The sequence below is a fragment of the Martes martes genome (genome assembly GCF_963455335.1).
Source record: "Martes martes genome assembly, chromosome: 1".
Classification (NCBI taxonomy): Eukaryota; Metazoa; Chordata; class Mammalia; order Carnivora; family Mustelidae; genus Martes; species Martes martes.
The window spans coordinates 79,754,281-79,766,884 of record NC_137888.1 but is presented as its reverse complement, the minus strand read 5'-3'; the positions used below and the strand labels follow the sequence as shown (position 1 = coordinate 79,766,884).

Genomic DNA, 12,604 nt, shown 5'->3' with positions numbered 1-12,604 from the left:
ACTTTTGTTTTCTAACCATTTGTTCTTCGAGGCGGTAAGGACAGAAATGACATGAGGGATGAGTTGCAATGATGAATGGAAGGTGGAGTCTGGTTCCGTTCTGTGAACTCTTACCGTGTCCCTGTCCTTGGGAAGCTCTTGGCTGGACACGGTTTTCAATGAGGTCACATCGCACTGGAGAACAACAGAAGAGAAAGGAAAAGAAGAGGAAGGCAGGTGCTGTAGAACGAACCCCAGAGATGGAGAGAGAGGCTTTGGAGGGGAATTGTATTGCCACAAATAGAGAACTGTCTTTCGACTGTATGGAAGGGTTTGCCATGTTCCTGGCACTCCCTGTGACATCTCACTTTTGTCCTGTTGTGAGCCCCACATTCCCAGCTGTTCCTTTCCACAGAAAATGCTCATGGTACTGAAGAGGTAGCTTCTGATCAAAGGAGAGGGGCCAAGCTTAAAGAGGAAGGCAAAGTGTATACCTACAAAAATAATGATGTGGGGTTACCTTTTGGAAGTTAGATAAGGGAATAACATAAAATATTGATCTATTTTTACTTCTATATTTTTCCCCTTCAGACACCTTTTATTTTTCATGCACTAAGCATTTTGCAGGGCAAATCAGGAAATGTTTATGTCAAATGTCTTATGCCTTCAAAGTAAATCTTTAGACAAGTCTTAAGAAAACACTAGGGGTCTCTTTTTATGACCTTAGGTTTAAAGACTTACCGAGCCAGAAGTAGGATAAGCAGTAGGACCTGCTGGAGAACATTTCCACTGCAGGCCTTGTACCTAGCAGGGTTGTGGAAATGCTCTTTGTGGGAGAGGGTTGGGACCAAAGGTCTTGGTATTATTTCAGGAACATTTTTCCTCTGGTTGAATCGCTGGTGCAGACATTGAAGCCTTCCTAGAATTTTCTTTGCTTTTTTGTTGCAAAGCAAGATTCAACTAAAATTTTTTAAAATAAATCTTTTAAGTTATGGATAGCTACTTTTTTATTATATAATTTTTAAAATTATTCTATAAACATATAATGTATTATTAGCCCAGGGGTACAGGTCTGTGAATTGCCAGGTTTACACACTTCACAGCACTCACCATAGCACATACCCTCCCCAATGTCCGTAACCCCACCACCCTCTCCCTACCCCCCTCCCACCGGCCACCCTCAGTTTGTTTTGTGACATTAAGAGTCTCTTATGGTTTGTCTCCCTCCCGATCCCATCTTGTTTCATTTATTCTTTTCCTACCCCCCAAATCCCCCACATTGCATCTCCACTTCCTCATATCAGGGAGATCATGTGATAGTTGTCTTTCTCTGATTGACTTATTTCACTAAGCGTAATACCCTCTAGTTCCATCCACGTCATTGCAAATGGCAAGATTCCATTTCCTTTGATGGCTGCATAGTATTCCATTGTGTATATATATGCCACCTCTTCTTTATCCATTCCTCTGTTGATGGACATCTAGGTTCTTTCCATAGTTTGGCTATTGTGGACATTGCTGGGATAGCTACTTTTGAAGACTTTGAGTGCTGTTGTTTATATGTCAGAGTTTTACTGTTCTTAATTGTTTATATTTATAAGGAAGTCTTGAAAAAATGTTTTTTTCTCTGTATCTAGGGTTAGATACTTTGAAACAAAGGTATGGCAGAAATTTGAATATTAGACCCAGTTTCTTAAGATGCAGTAACTGTACAAACAAGCATCTCAGGTTCCCAAACTGGACATTCTATAGACCATTCTCCTTCTGCCTTTGAAAGGACTGAAGCCAGTTAGCTCCACAACGAAACTGTGTATGATTTAAATATTGGTTAAAGTGTGTGCTCATAGTTATCCCAAGGTTAGCAAAATTTTTAAAAATATATTTTTTATGAGCACCTTGACTTTCAAAGCTATGTCTAAAACCCCGTAACAGCTGAGTGTATATGTCGCAAAACCTGGGCAATTCAAGATGCCATTTGTTCCCTGAAAATTTTGGTTCAGTTACAACTGTGTTCACTTAAAATGAAGATCATATGAATGGATTGGCTGCTCATTACATATTCCCAACAACTTGAGAGTTTCCTCAAAAATTCAGCCAATCAGAAGGAAGATACATGTTGAAAGATTCTTGCTCAATATTTCTAGAAATGAATAATTTCAACTAGAAATCAGTCCAGGTAGATTTTTCAGACTCCTGTGGAGGGAAAACAAAGAAGTACCAATGATCCTGATGGCTGTAAGAGCAATAAGCTACTTAGGCCAAATTAAGAGAGATTCTGTTCTATTTAAGAATTGTATTTGATTGAATTACAGTTCAGAAGCTGGTCAGAGACTAGTATTTTCATAACATGTTAAATATTTTTTCTCTTTCATTCATGGTTTGTCTTGTCCAACATTTCTTTTTCTTTTTTAAAGATTTTATTAATTTATTTGAGAGAGAATAAGCATGGGGGGGGGTGGTCAGAAGAAGAGGCAGACTCCCTGCTGAGCAAGGAGCCTGAAGCAGGACTTGATTCCTGGACCCCAGGTCATGACCTGAGCTGAAGGTATTGCTTAAGCCACCCAGGAGCTCCTCAACATTTCTTTTTCATTCTTCGAAAGACCAGCTCTTGGTTTAATTGCTCACTTTTAGATGATATCTCTGTTTTCTATTTCACTGCTTTTTGCTTCTGTTTATAATTTATTTCTTTATATTTTCTTTAGCCTAATTTTCTCTAGCTTTTTGAGTTCAATTATTGAGTTGAATTATTATCTTACCTGTTTTCAGTCTACCTTGTTCTCTAATAAGTTGGAAACTTTATTTTCTTCTAATTACTGTTTTAACTCATCATACAAATTTTAATCTGTAGTGCATGTGTTCACTTGTATGTTTCATTTCCTATTTAGAAATGTATTATGTTGTTTTCAGACATTTTTTTAAAGCTTTTTTTTTGGTTGGTTTATAAATTTACTGTGACCAGAGAAATTGGTTTTTATAAGGTTGAGTCTTTATAACATGAAACTTTTTTTTTGTGGCCTCATAAATAGTTAACTTAAATTGACCCATGTGTGCTTGAAAAGAATGTGTTTACCGTTTGTGAAATGTGTTCTAGCCTTTTTATAGTAAATATGATTTCCCAGTACTGAATTGCCTATTTCAAACTCTCACACTGCCTTTTTTTTTTTTTTTTTCTCTGCCTTTAGGAAGCTGATACAGATGAGAATCAGGGAACTCTGACATTTGAAGAATTCTGTGTTTTCTACAAAATGATGTCACTGAGACGGGACCTTTATCTGCTGCTGTTGAGCTACAGTGACAAGAAAGATCACCTAACTGTGGACGAGCTGGCACAGTTTTTGAAAGTGGAACAAAAGGTATCATTAGACTGTGGAATTGAATGTTTACTTAAAAATACAAATATACAGGTTTCTTCTGGTGTTGGATATAGGTACACTTTACTTTTAGGGTAGAAGAGTAAATATCACAATTCCACTAAAAAATCTTATGAGTTATTTTTAACAGATTTCTAGTAGCTTTTATGAGGGAGTGATAAATTGAACACTCACATAATTTTTTAACTGAGATAAGTTGAATATGGATAGGCACATTTTCCCACAAAGTAAGGAATGCTAACTTACGTGTTTCATTTTAGATATAATGGTTATGTTTTCTTTATACTAAAAATATAGGTGGGTATTTGTTAACTGTGACATAATTCTTTTTTTCTTCCTGAAGATTTTATTTTTATTTATTTATTTGAGAGAGAGAGAGAGAGCATGAGTGGGCTGGACGGGCAGAGGGAGGAGAAGCAGAATCCCCACTGAGCAGGAAGCCTGACATGTGGCTCAATCCCAGGACCTGGAGATGATGAACAGAGTCAAAGGCAGACACCCAACTGACTGAGCCACCCAGGCACCCCAACTATGACATAATTCTTAACTAGCAATATAGTAATTCATTGATAATTTTGATAGGAAATTGACATTGGATCGTATCAGAAGACTAAGTAAATTAAGTCCTGATTAGCAAAGAGAACCCCTAAATATATTTGAAATAAGAAATTTTCTTTTCTTTTTTTTTGAAGATTATATTTATTTATTTGAGAGAGAGAATGAGAGAGGGAGAGGGAGAACATGAGGGGGAGTTAGAGGAGAAGCAGACTCCTCACTGAGCAGGGAGCCTGATTTGGGGCTCAGTCCTCGGTCTCCAGGATCATGACCTGAGCCAAGGGCAGTCACTTAACCGACTGAGACACCCAAGTGCCCTGGCTCTCACATATTAAAGCCCAACGTGGGGCTCCATCTCAGGACCTTGAGATCATGACCTGAGCCAAAGGCCAATGCTTAACTGACTGAGCCAAGACGCTTCTATGATTTTGACTTTTTTAGATTCTACTTTTTCAGTGAGAACATGTGTCTTTGTCATTTCACGTAGCATAATTTCCTCTAGGTTTTAAAGATGTCACAAATGGGAGGGATGATTTAATCTATCACGCCTACATCATGGAACCTCTGCCAAAGCCTCTGCCCCACAAGGTTTGCAGAGCTTCTGGGCGAAGCTACAGGACATACTGGGGAGGGGTAGGGGTGCACCCGGAGAGGGCACAGAGGATCTGAATAACTTCCCACATACTTGCCCTATGCATGTCTTCATTTGGCTGTTCCTGAGTTGTATACTTTGTAATAAATCAGTTCTAGTAAATAAAGCACTTTTCTTAGTTCTGTGAGTCATTCTAGTGAATTATGGGAACCGACAGGCTTTCTCCTTGACTGAACTCTAGGCAGGCTCTTCTGAGTCCTTTTTTTGACTAGGCCCTGTCGTTGGGCCTTGTCTTCAAGAGTCCAGCTGTAGCAAGAATCCTGCTAATAAGTCCCTTTAACCAAAACCCGCATCTCTGATACCTGATCACCTCAATAGCTAATAAAATTCCTTATTTTCACCATCTCCTAGGTGATATCACCAGTTTTCCTTCAGCAAGAACCCTGTTAGGTGGGTTTAACCAGAATCCCCTCTTACCCCTGGTGTTTCCTCCACTGACCCCCACCCAGCTTCTTGGGTATAAAGCCCCCTTGTCCATCCTGTATCTGGAACTGAACCAGTATTATATACTGGAGTTCTCTTTTCCCCTGTCGTAATAGCTACTGATTAAAATCTGGTTTTATTGCTTAAAATAGTGTCTAGGGCTGATTTTTCTTCTTTTCTTTTTAAATTCTTAAATTTTTATATTTTATTAAAGATTTTTATTTATTTATTTATTTGAGAGATTGAGAGTGAGAGAGATCACAGAGGGAGAGGGAGAAGCAGACTTGCTGCTGAGCAGGGAGCCCCACATGGGGCTTGATCCCAGGACCTTGAGATCATGACCTGAGCCAAAAGCAGATGCCTAACCCACTGAGCCACCCAGGTGCCCCTGTTTTTTTCTTTTTTTTTTTTTTTTTAAGATTTATTTACTTGAGAGAGAGAGCATGCACACAGGTGCATGTGGGCAATGGGGAAGGGGCAGAGGGAGAGAATCTTTGAGCAGAGTCCCTACTGAGTACAGAATCTGACAGTGGGGCTGGATCTCAGGACCCAGGCGATCATGACCTGAGCGAAAACTGAGAGTCAGATGCTCAACCAGCTGAGCCACCCAGGTACCCCATAGTCTGTTTTTCCTTTTCAGAACCCCCAAATTTGTGGTAGACCAAGCAGAAATGGGGGTAGCCTGAATACCTTATTTGCGTCTAGAATCGGAGGTGGAGCAGTCTATGGGATTGAGCACTTTACCTGTGGGGTCTAATGCTAACTCCTGGTAGTTAGTGTCGGAACTAAATTACATTGTTGGATACTCTGTTGGAGAATCAAAAACTTGCTTGGTGTCAGAAAAAGATACACTAGATTTGGTAATGATTTACTTTACCCCATTCCACAATCACATACATTTTAGGAATAATAGATTCAGATTTAATAGATTTTGGTGTTGCTTTCTTAAGGATTAAGTGTTAGCAAACGTTTCTATCAAAATGAGTTATTTTAGTTGATTCGCTAATTTGGCAAAGGAAGAGATTCTCCATTAACAAAGTTAGCTATGATACAGATACAACATGGGGATGTGGAGTAATAGAAGAATATATTTTCCCCCCAGAAAATAAGCCCTACTACATACATCGCTTCTCTGTTTTCTGCTTTTTTAACTACTTTTGTACTCTCACCTGGACAACTCCTCTAATACAGTAAAAGAACATTAGACTGGGAGCTCAGAAGATCTAAATTCCACACCCCACAGGCTTTATTGATAGGAGAATCTTGGGCAGGTCATACATAATTGTATCTGACCCTTTGTTTCCTAATCTATAAAAGGGAGCTGATATCTACCTTCCCAATCTCACAGTGTCAAATTGAACATTGATTATAATGATGAATGTGAAGAAGGCCTTCTGACATAGATATTCAGAAGCACAGCAATGTGACAGATTAAAATTACAATATTTAAAACTACTGACTTCAAATTCATTTGGACAAGTGGAATTAACCCAGTCCATTTGAATAGCAATAGTGAATGTCACTTGCTAAAGGGCATGTGTTTCTTCCCTCCTTTTGGTTATACTGACATTCAACCAGTAAATTTTTGTTAGGGAAAACAGAAGCCAGTGTTCTATGACATCTGCCCCTGGCAGACGATTACCTGTATCCAGTTTAATTTTCTAAATTAGCTTGAAGCTACATATGGGCATAATCTGAAAGGAATTTTTAAAAAATTATCATACATCAAGACACATAAGCCATAAAGGAAAATATTAATGTCTTGAAACTTTTAAGTTTCTGTGTGATCCAATTTATCAAACACCATAAAATTAATGTCTAGCACAAACTAGGAAAATATTTGTAACATACAAGGGGAGAAACAGTGAAATTCCTTAATATGGGAAGTGCTGTCATAGACTACTGAGGAAAAAAGATGAATACCTAATAGAAACATGGGCAGAACATTTGAAACATTAAACATTTCATAAAAAGTCGGGGCACCTGGGTGGCTCAGTGGGTTAAGCCTCTGCCTTCGGCTCAGGTCATGGTCTCAGGGTCCTGGGATTGACCCCCACATCGGGCTCTCTGCTCGGTGGGGAGCCTGCTTCCCCCCACCCCCTGCCTGCCTCTGCCTACTTGCGATTTCTCTCTCTTTGTCATCTTTTAAAAAATAAATAAATAAAAATTTCATAAAAAGTAAATAAGCCTATTGAAAAGTTCACCCTTCATTAGGAATTCAAATATATGAAATAAAAATGAAAAGACCATTTTTTACCCACCAAATCAGTAAAGATTAAAAAAAAAAATCTATCAGACATGGTGTCTGTTTCTTACATTTCCTTTGAAGTTGTGGAATGGTATAATCTTTCTTTAGGACAGTTTAATGATCATATTTTACATAATTTATTAAACTTTGACCAATCTGTTTTACTTCTATGGCTCATTCTAAGGAAATAATTGTGTACATTAAAAAAAGGAAGTAAAGTTGTGCATTTCAGCATTCTTTAAAATAGAGAAAAATTGAGCACCATCTAAATGTGCAGCAAGAGAGTCATTAGTTAAGAGTTTTGTGGGATTTTGAGTTTTAAAACGGGATTTTCACAATGGAACAAATTGGAGGCAATTTGACGATTCATATGGCAGTAATTCATTCGTTTCTGGTGGCATAAGATTAGTGAAGACACCAGAGTATTCAACTGATTTTTGCAGTTGTGAAATGAAATATCACTGCTGGTCACATATGTTGTCAAAGAATATATGAAATCAAATATTGGCCACGGGTCAGACTTTTATTTCACTGAGGCTCTCTGAGACCTGAATTCATACCTTTGACAGGCCCAACTGCTGTTTGATTAGGGCCTTTCATTTTTAAAACGTGGATGTGCTAGGAGAAATTCTCCCTCTGTTTTATATCCATGAAGAAGTGCCAGTTAAGAAGAAACCAGCGGGCTGACACTTCTCTTTCATTGCTTCCTTGCAACTGCAAATAAAGATGACCGACATCCACAAGTCTGTGATTCCAGAGTACTAGGTCTGGTTGAGGTTTTTTTTTGTTGTTTCATTTTTACCCCCTGTGTTTGCCAAAAAGCAATCTACGTCTTTTCCAGATTTACTATGCATTTCCTGGCACTGGGGCGGAATGTGTTTTGTGTTCAGTTCTTTTCAGAGTTTTGGTTCAGGAGTGATAATTGGATTTCATTCCCCCATCCCCCTGACAGCTTTTCTTAACAAGCGTCTACTTTCTTTCTATCCTTTTGTTTCTCGTGGATGGAGGAGAGAGACAGTGAAGGCAGGAGGAATGAAGCATCCTTGCTGTCTGAGCAACCACCTAGCTGTTTACTGAGTGCAAAGGCTACACCTCCGTGGAGCAATCGAAAGCAGATTTCTCTTTATTCAGCACTTTCATCTGAAATATATATATGGATGGTTGATTCCAGGGGAACTTTCAGAGCTTTACTGATCTCCTGCTAGAGGGCCGCCTTCTTATTGTTACTGTTTATCTGGCATGGATATATACATTCTGTCATTGTGGTGCTTCTACCAGTTACCCCCTTTGTGTCTTTATTCTCTCAAATAGTCCCGTGGTTCTTCTGATTCAATTACCAGTGTCACTTGCACCATCTCCCTTCATTATCCTTTACTGAATCCAGAATGATCTGGTGAGAGTCATGGTCATTCCACCTTGTCTTTCTGTGAGAAATAATTATAAACACTTCATTTATAACTACCTTTGGTGCCAGTGTACCTTTATTTTTTTGTTAAACATTTTCCTCATCATAAAAGCATTCCTTTTAAGAGTCCTTCCTGAGTTTCTGTTTCATTTACTTAATTATTCACAGTTAAAGCAAATGAGAGTTTTCAGAGTAATTATATCTTGTAGTATTTTGCTGCCTCGAATATAGTTCCCAAATGACATTTTCTGTGAAATAGTCATACATTCAAACACTTTGAAATTTGTGGTTGAATTTTAGGATGAGTTAGAGGTAGCCAGTTCAGGGAGGTAGATTGTTTCTTATTCATTTTTAACTGAAGGACAATTCATTTAGAGATGTTCCTCCACTCCCTTCTGAAATTACCCCAAGATACAGGAAAGAGACTTTTATTCTTCTGCATAAAACTACAAGGACAAAGAGAACAAGGGAGGAGATAGGAACAACAAAATCTTGAAATTTGTCTGATCTAAAGAAGACCGCAGAGCCCTGAAATTCAAGCCTACAGAGCAAGAAATACGAAGCGACTTCATTCACTCAGTGGAATCCCGGAAAAGCTCAAGAATCGAAGTCACATGATGCTCTTGAAAATAGGAGATGAGACGGGGTGACAGACACAAGCATGGGTTGGAAGTGGGGTTCTGGATCCTCTCTCCTACCTCTTGCAGCAGTACAACTGTCCCTTCTCCAACCTGGCATAACAGTGAAAGAACTGGAGAAGGATGGCCTGGAAGGGTCTCGAGGCGTCCTAGGCCTCCCCCAGTGCTGGACACGTGGCGATTGTGGTAGATGGTCTGTGAAGATGGCTACAGGAATTCCCCTATTCCTGTATGCGTGCCCCTTCTCAATGTGACTTTCCCTCTCCTCCCTTCAAGGAGTGAACTCTGTTTTCCTGCCCCTTGAATCTGGGCTGACTTCAGAATTTGGTTCGACTAATAGATTATGACAGAAATGATGAACAAGGAATCCCTGGGCGCCCCGATGGTTCCACTCCTGCCCTGTTGGAACTGTGCGACTACCACATGAAGAAACCGGGCTAGTGTTTTTAAGGATGAGAGACTCCTTAGGGAAAGAGGCCCAGGACCAGCAGCCAGCACCCACCATAGGCATGTGAGTGAGGCCATCTTAGACCACTGAACTGTAGTCAGGGGATTGGGTACCTGTAGTCACTTGAACAACCCCTAGTAGGTGAAAACAACAAAATAACTGTCCAGCCAGACCCAGTCCCACTTGCCATCTTGCACAAATGTGATTAAAAAAAAAAAGAAAAAAAGAAAAGTGGTTGTTGTTTTAAGCTTCTAGGTTTTGGATGGCTTGTTTCAGAGAACTAGGTAATGAGTTCAAGGATAAAGTAAATTTCTGTGCATCGAAGTGAGAGAACCATACCCCTCTTCTAATACTCTGCTCCCACATTTATATAGGGGAAATTCTAGGTAGGAAATAGGAGGATGTTGTAAGCCATGGTGGTTGGATAGTGGCCCCAGAAGATATGTCTCAAGTCCTAACTCCTGATACCTGTGAGTGTGATCTTACTTGGAAATAGGGTCTTTGTAGATGTAATTATTTAAGGATGTCGAGATGATAAAATTTTAAATTGAGGGTGGACCCTAAGTCTAGTGATGAGTGCTCTTAGAAATGACAGAAAAGAAAACCTAGACACACAGAAGAAGCCTGTGGAGGCATAGACTGTACTTGTGAAGCCCCAAGCCAAGGAATGCCAAGGTTTGCCAGCAGCCAGAGGATGCGAGGAGAGAGGCAGAGTCCCTCAGAGTCTCCGGAGGGCATTGACCCTGCCAACACCTGGAGTCTGGACTTGTGGTCTCTAGAACTGTGAGAGAATCAATTCTAAGTTTGTGGTAATCTGTTAACAGCAGCCCTAGGAAACTAATACACCAATCCCAGGAAGAAAACCCCAAACCTGAAGATATTTACATCAGGCTGTACTAATAAAATAGTATAGCCAGGGACTTTTCCAGTGAAACCCTCCAGTCAGTCAGCTCTGCCAGGAATACAGAGGTTCCAACTCATTTATTCCTGACTGGGTTTTAATTATATGTTTAAATAATTTTAAAAAGGGGTTTTAAAAAGGCAACGTTACCATGTTTGAGGAAGTCCTCTACCATAAAATACGGAGACCAAGGTAAACTTGGAGGAAATAGAGGCAATGCAGGGAAAAAGACAGCTTAAAAACTGCTATTAATGTCAGAGTGATGGAACACAAAACTGCAGCCGTGAAGCCAGAGCAATATGCACTGGGAAAAGACAGTTCAGGGGAAGAGCAGAGCAGAGAATTAAATTCAATAAATGGCTTGGAAGACAGTGAGAAAATCACCCGTAAAGTAGAACAAACACAAAAAAATGGAAAATAGGAAGAAGAGATAAAGAAATGAGTGGATTGATCCAGAAGGTCCACTCTCTGAATCATCGGAGTTGCAGAAAAAGATAAGAACAAATAGAAGGGAGGAAATTATAAAATAAATAATACAAAAAATGGTTAGCATGGAAAGTTAGAACTCTCTAGATTGACAGGGCCACTGAGTGTAAAGTGCAGTGAATATATAAAGATCCACAGAGAGGCACCTGGGTGGCTAAGTCGGCTGAGTGTCTAACATTTGATTTCAGCTCAGGTCATGACCTCAGCATGGTGAGATTGAGCTTGGGGTGGGCTCAGTGCTCAGTGGGGAGACTGCTAAGATTCTCTCTCTCTCTCTCTACCTCTTCCCTCCCCATCCCCCCGCCCCTTGCACTCGTACTCTCTGCCTCAAAATAAATAAATAAATAAGTAAGTAAGTAAATAAATAAATAAATAAAAAAGATGCACACAGAGACAAATCATAATGGTATTCACAATGCCAAGGATAAAGTGAATCCCTAAAGGTTTACATAAAGCAAGAGAGAGAGAGAGAACAAAAAAAAACCACTGATCCAATTAACAAACAAAAACAGGTCCTGTCAAAGGATTAGAATCAGTATGGCATCAGACTTCTCATCAGCAACTCCAGAAACCAAAAACACAGGAGCAACATTTTCTGACCTAGAATTTTCTACCTGGCTCATCTGTTAACCGAATGTGTATGCAGAGTAAAACACAAGTACACAAGAACACATGCAAGAAATAGTTTGCTTTCTGCGCGTTCTCTGAGGAGCATGAGGGGAAGAAGTCAGAACCAAAGCTGAATAAAATGCTGGAATCCTACCAGCCTGGAAGAAGAAGGACCTTTGTAGGGGGTTAGGAATTGGAGTTCATGGGTTATTTGTTGCCTTTGGTAACTGAGAAGCCGTTAGAGCCACTAGGAAGAATTTATGAGAGGGACGCTAGAAATTAACCATTGGGTAGGAATTGCAGTAATGAACAGACTGGAAAAAAATTCTGTAAGAAACACAATCATTATACAATAGACTCAGAGTTCAACATTTGCATAATCAGAATAATCTACATTAAATAGTAATTTCATAAAAATTAAGATATAGCTATCCTGGGTGGAGGGGTAGAGGGAGAAAGTTTGCAGGCCCAAATGAGCTAAATCTTTATCTAACACAATAAAAAAGTCAAGAGACAATGCTTGAAGTGTATAAAAACAGAAAACAGTATCATTTACATAATAATCAGGAATATAAAGACTCCTTCCAATGGAAATATCTAGAAATGTTGACTGTTTTTTCTGGACAGTGGTTCTCAGTGTAGAAGGGGGAGTTCTACTTTCAATCATAAGCATCTTAGTTTTGACATTTAATTATGAATATATTACTTTGATAAAAGTAAATTGAAAAGAGCTTAGCAATATTAAAATTCTCTGCAAGTTACATTATGATTTTTGGGTTTGGTGTGCTTTGGGAATCATAGCTATAAGAAATATAATTATTTACTTCTGACTTTGTTTTGAAATTCTCACTCGTTGTCCAAGCTTTGCTAGATACTGTACAAACTGGGG

General features: G+C 39.2%; 1 protein-coding gene across 3 annotated transcripts in view; it reads left to right on the top strand.

The window, feature by feature from the left end:
* The window catches only part of PLCH1 (phospholipase C eta 1), a gene marked incomplete at its 5' end in the record, with an annotated part of 214,263 nt that overhangs the window by 139,283 nt on the left and 62,376 nt on the right, over positions 1-12,604 (top strand). For all 3 annotated transcript variants that reach the window (XM_080821571.1, XM_080821573.1, XM_080821572.1), the window contains one exon: positions 3,162-3,332. In XM_080821571.1, the coding sequence (XP_080677697.1) occupies positions 3,162-3,332 (171 nt within the window). The remainder of the gene's footprint in view (positions 1-3,161; positions 3,333-12,604) is intronic.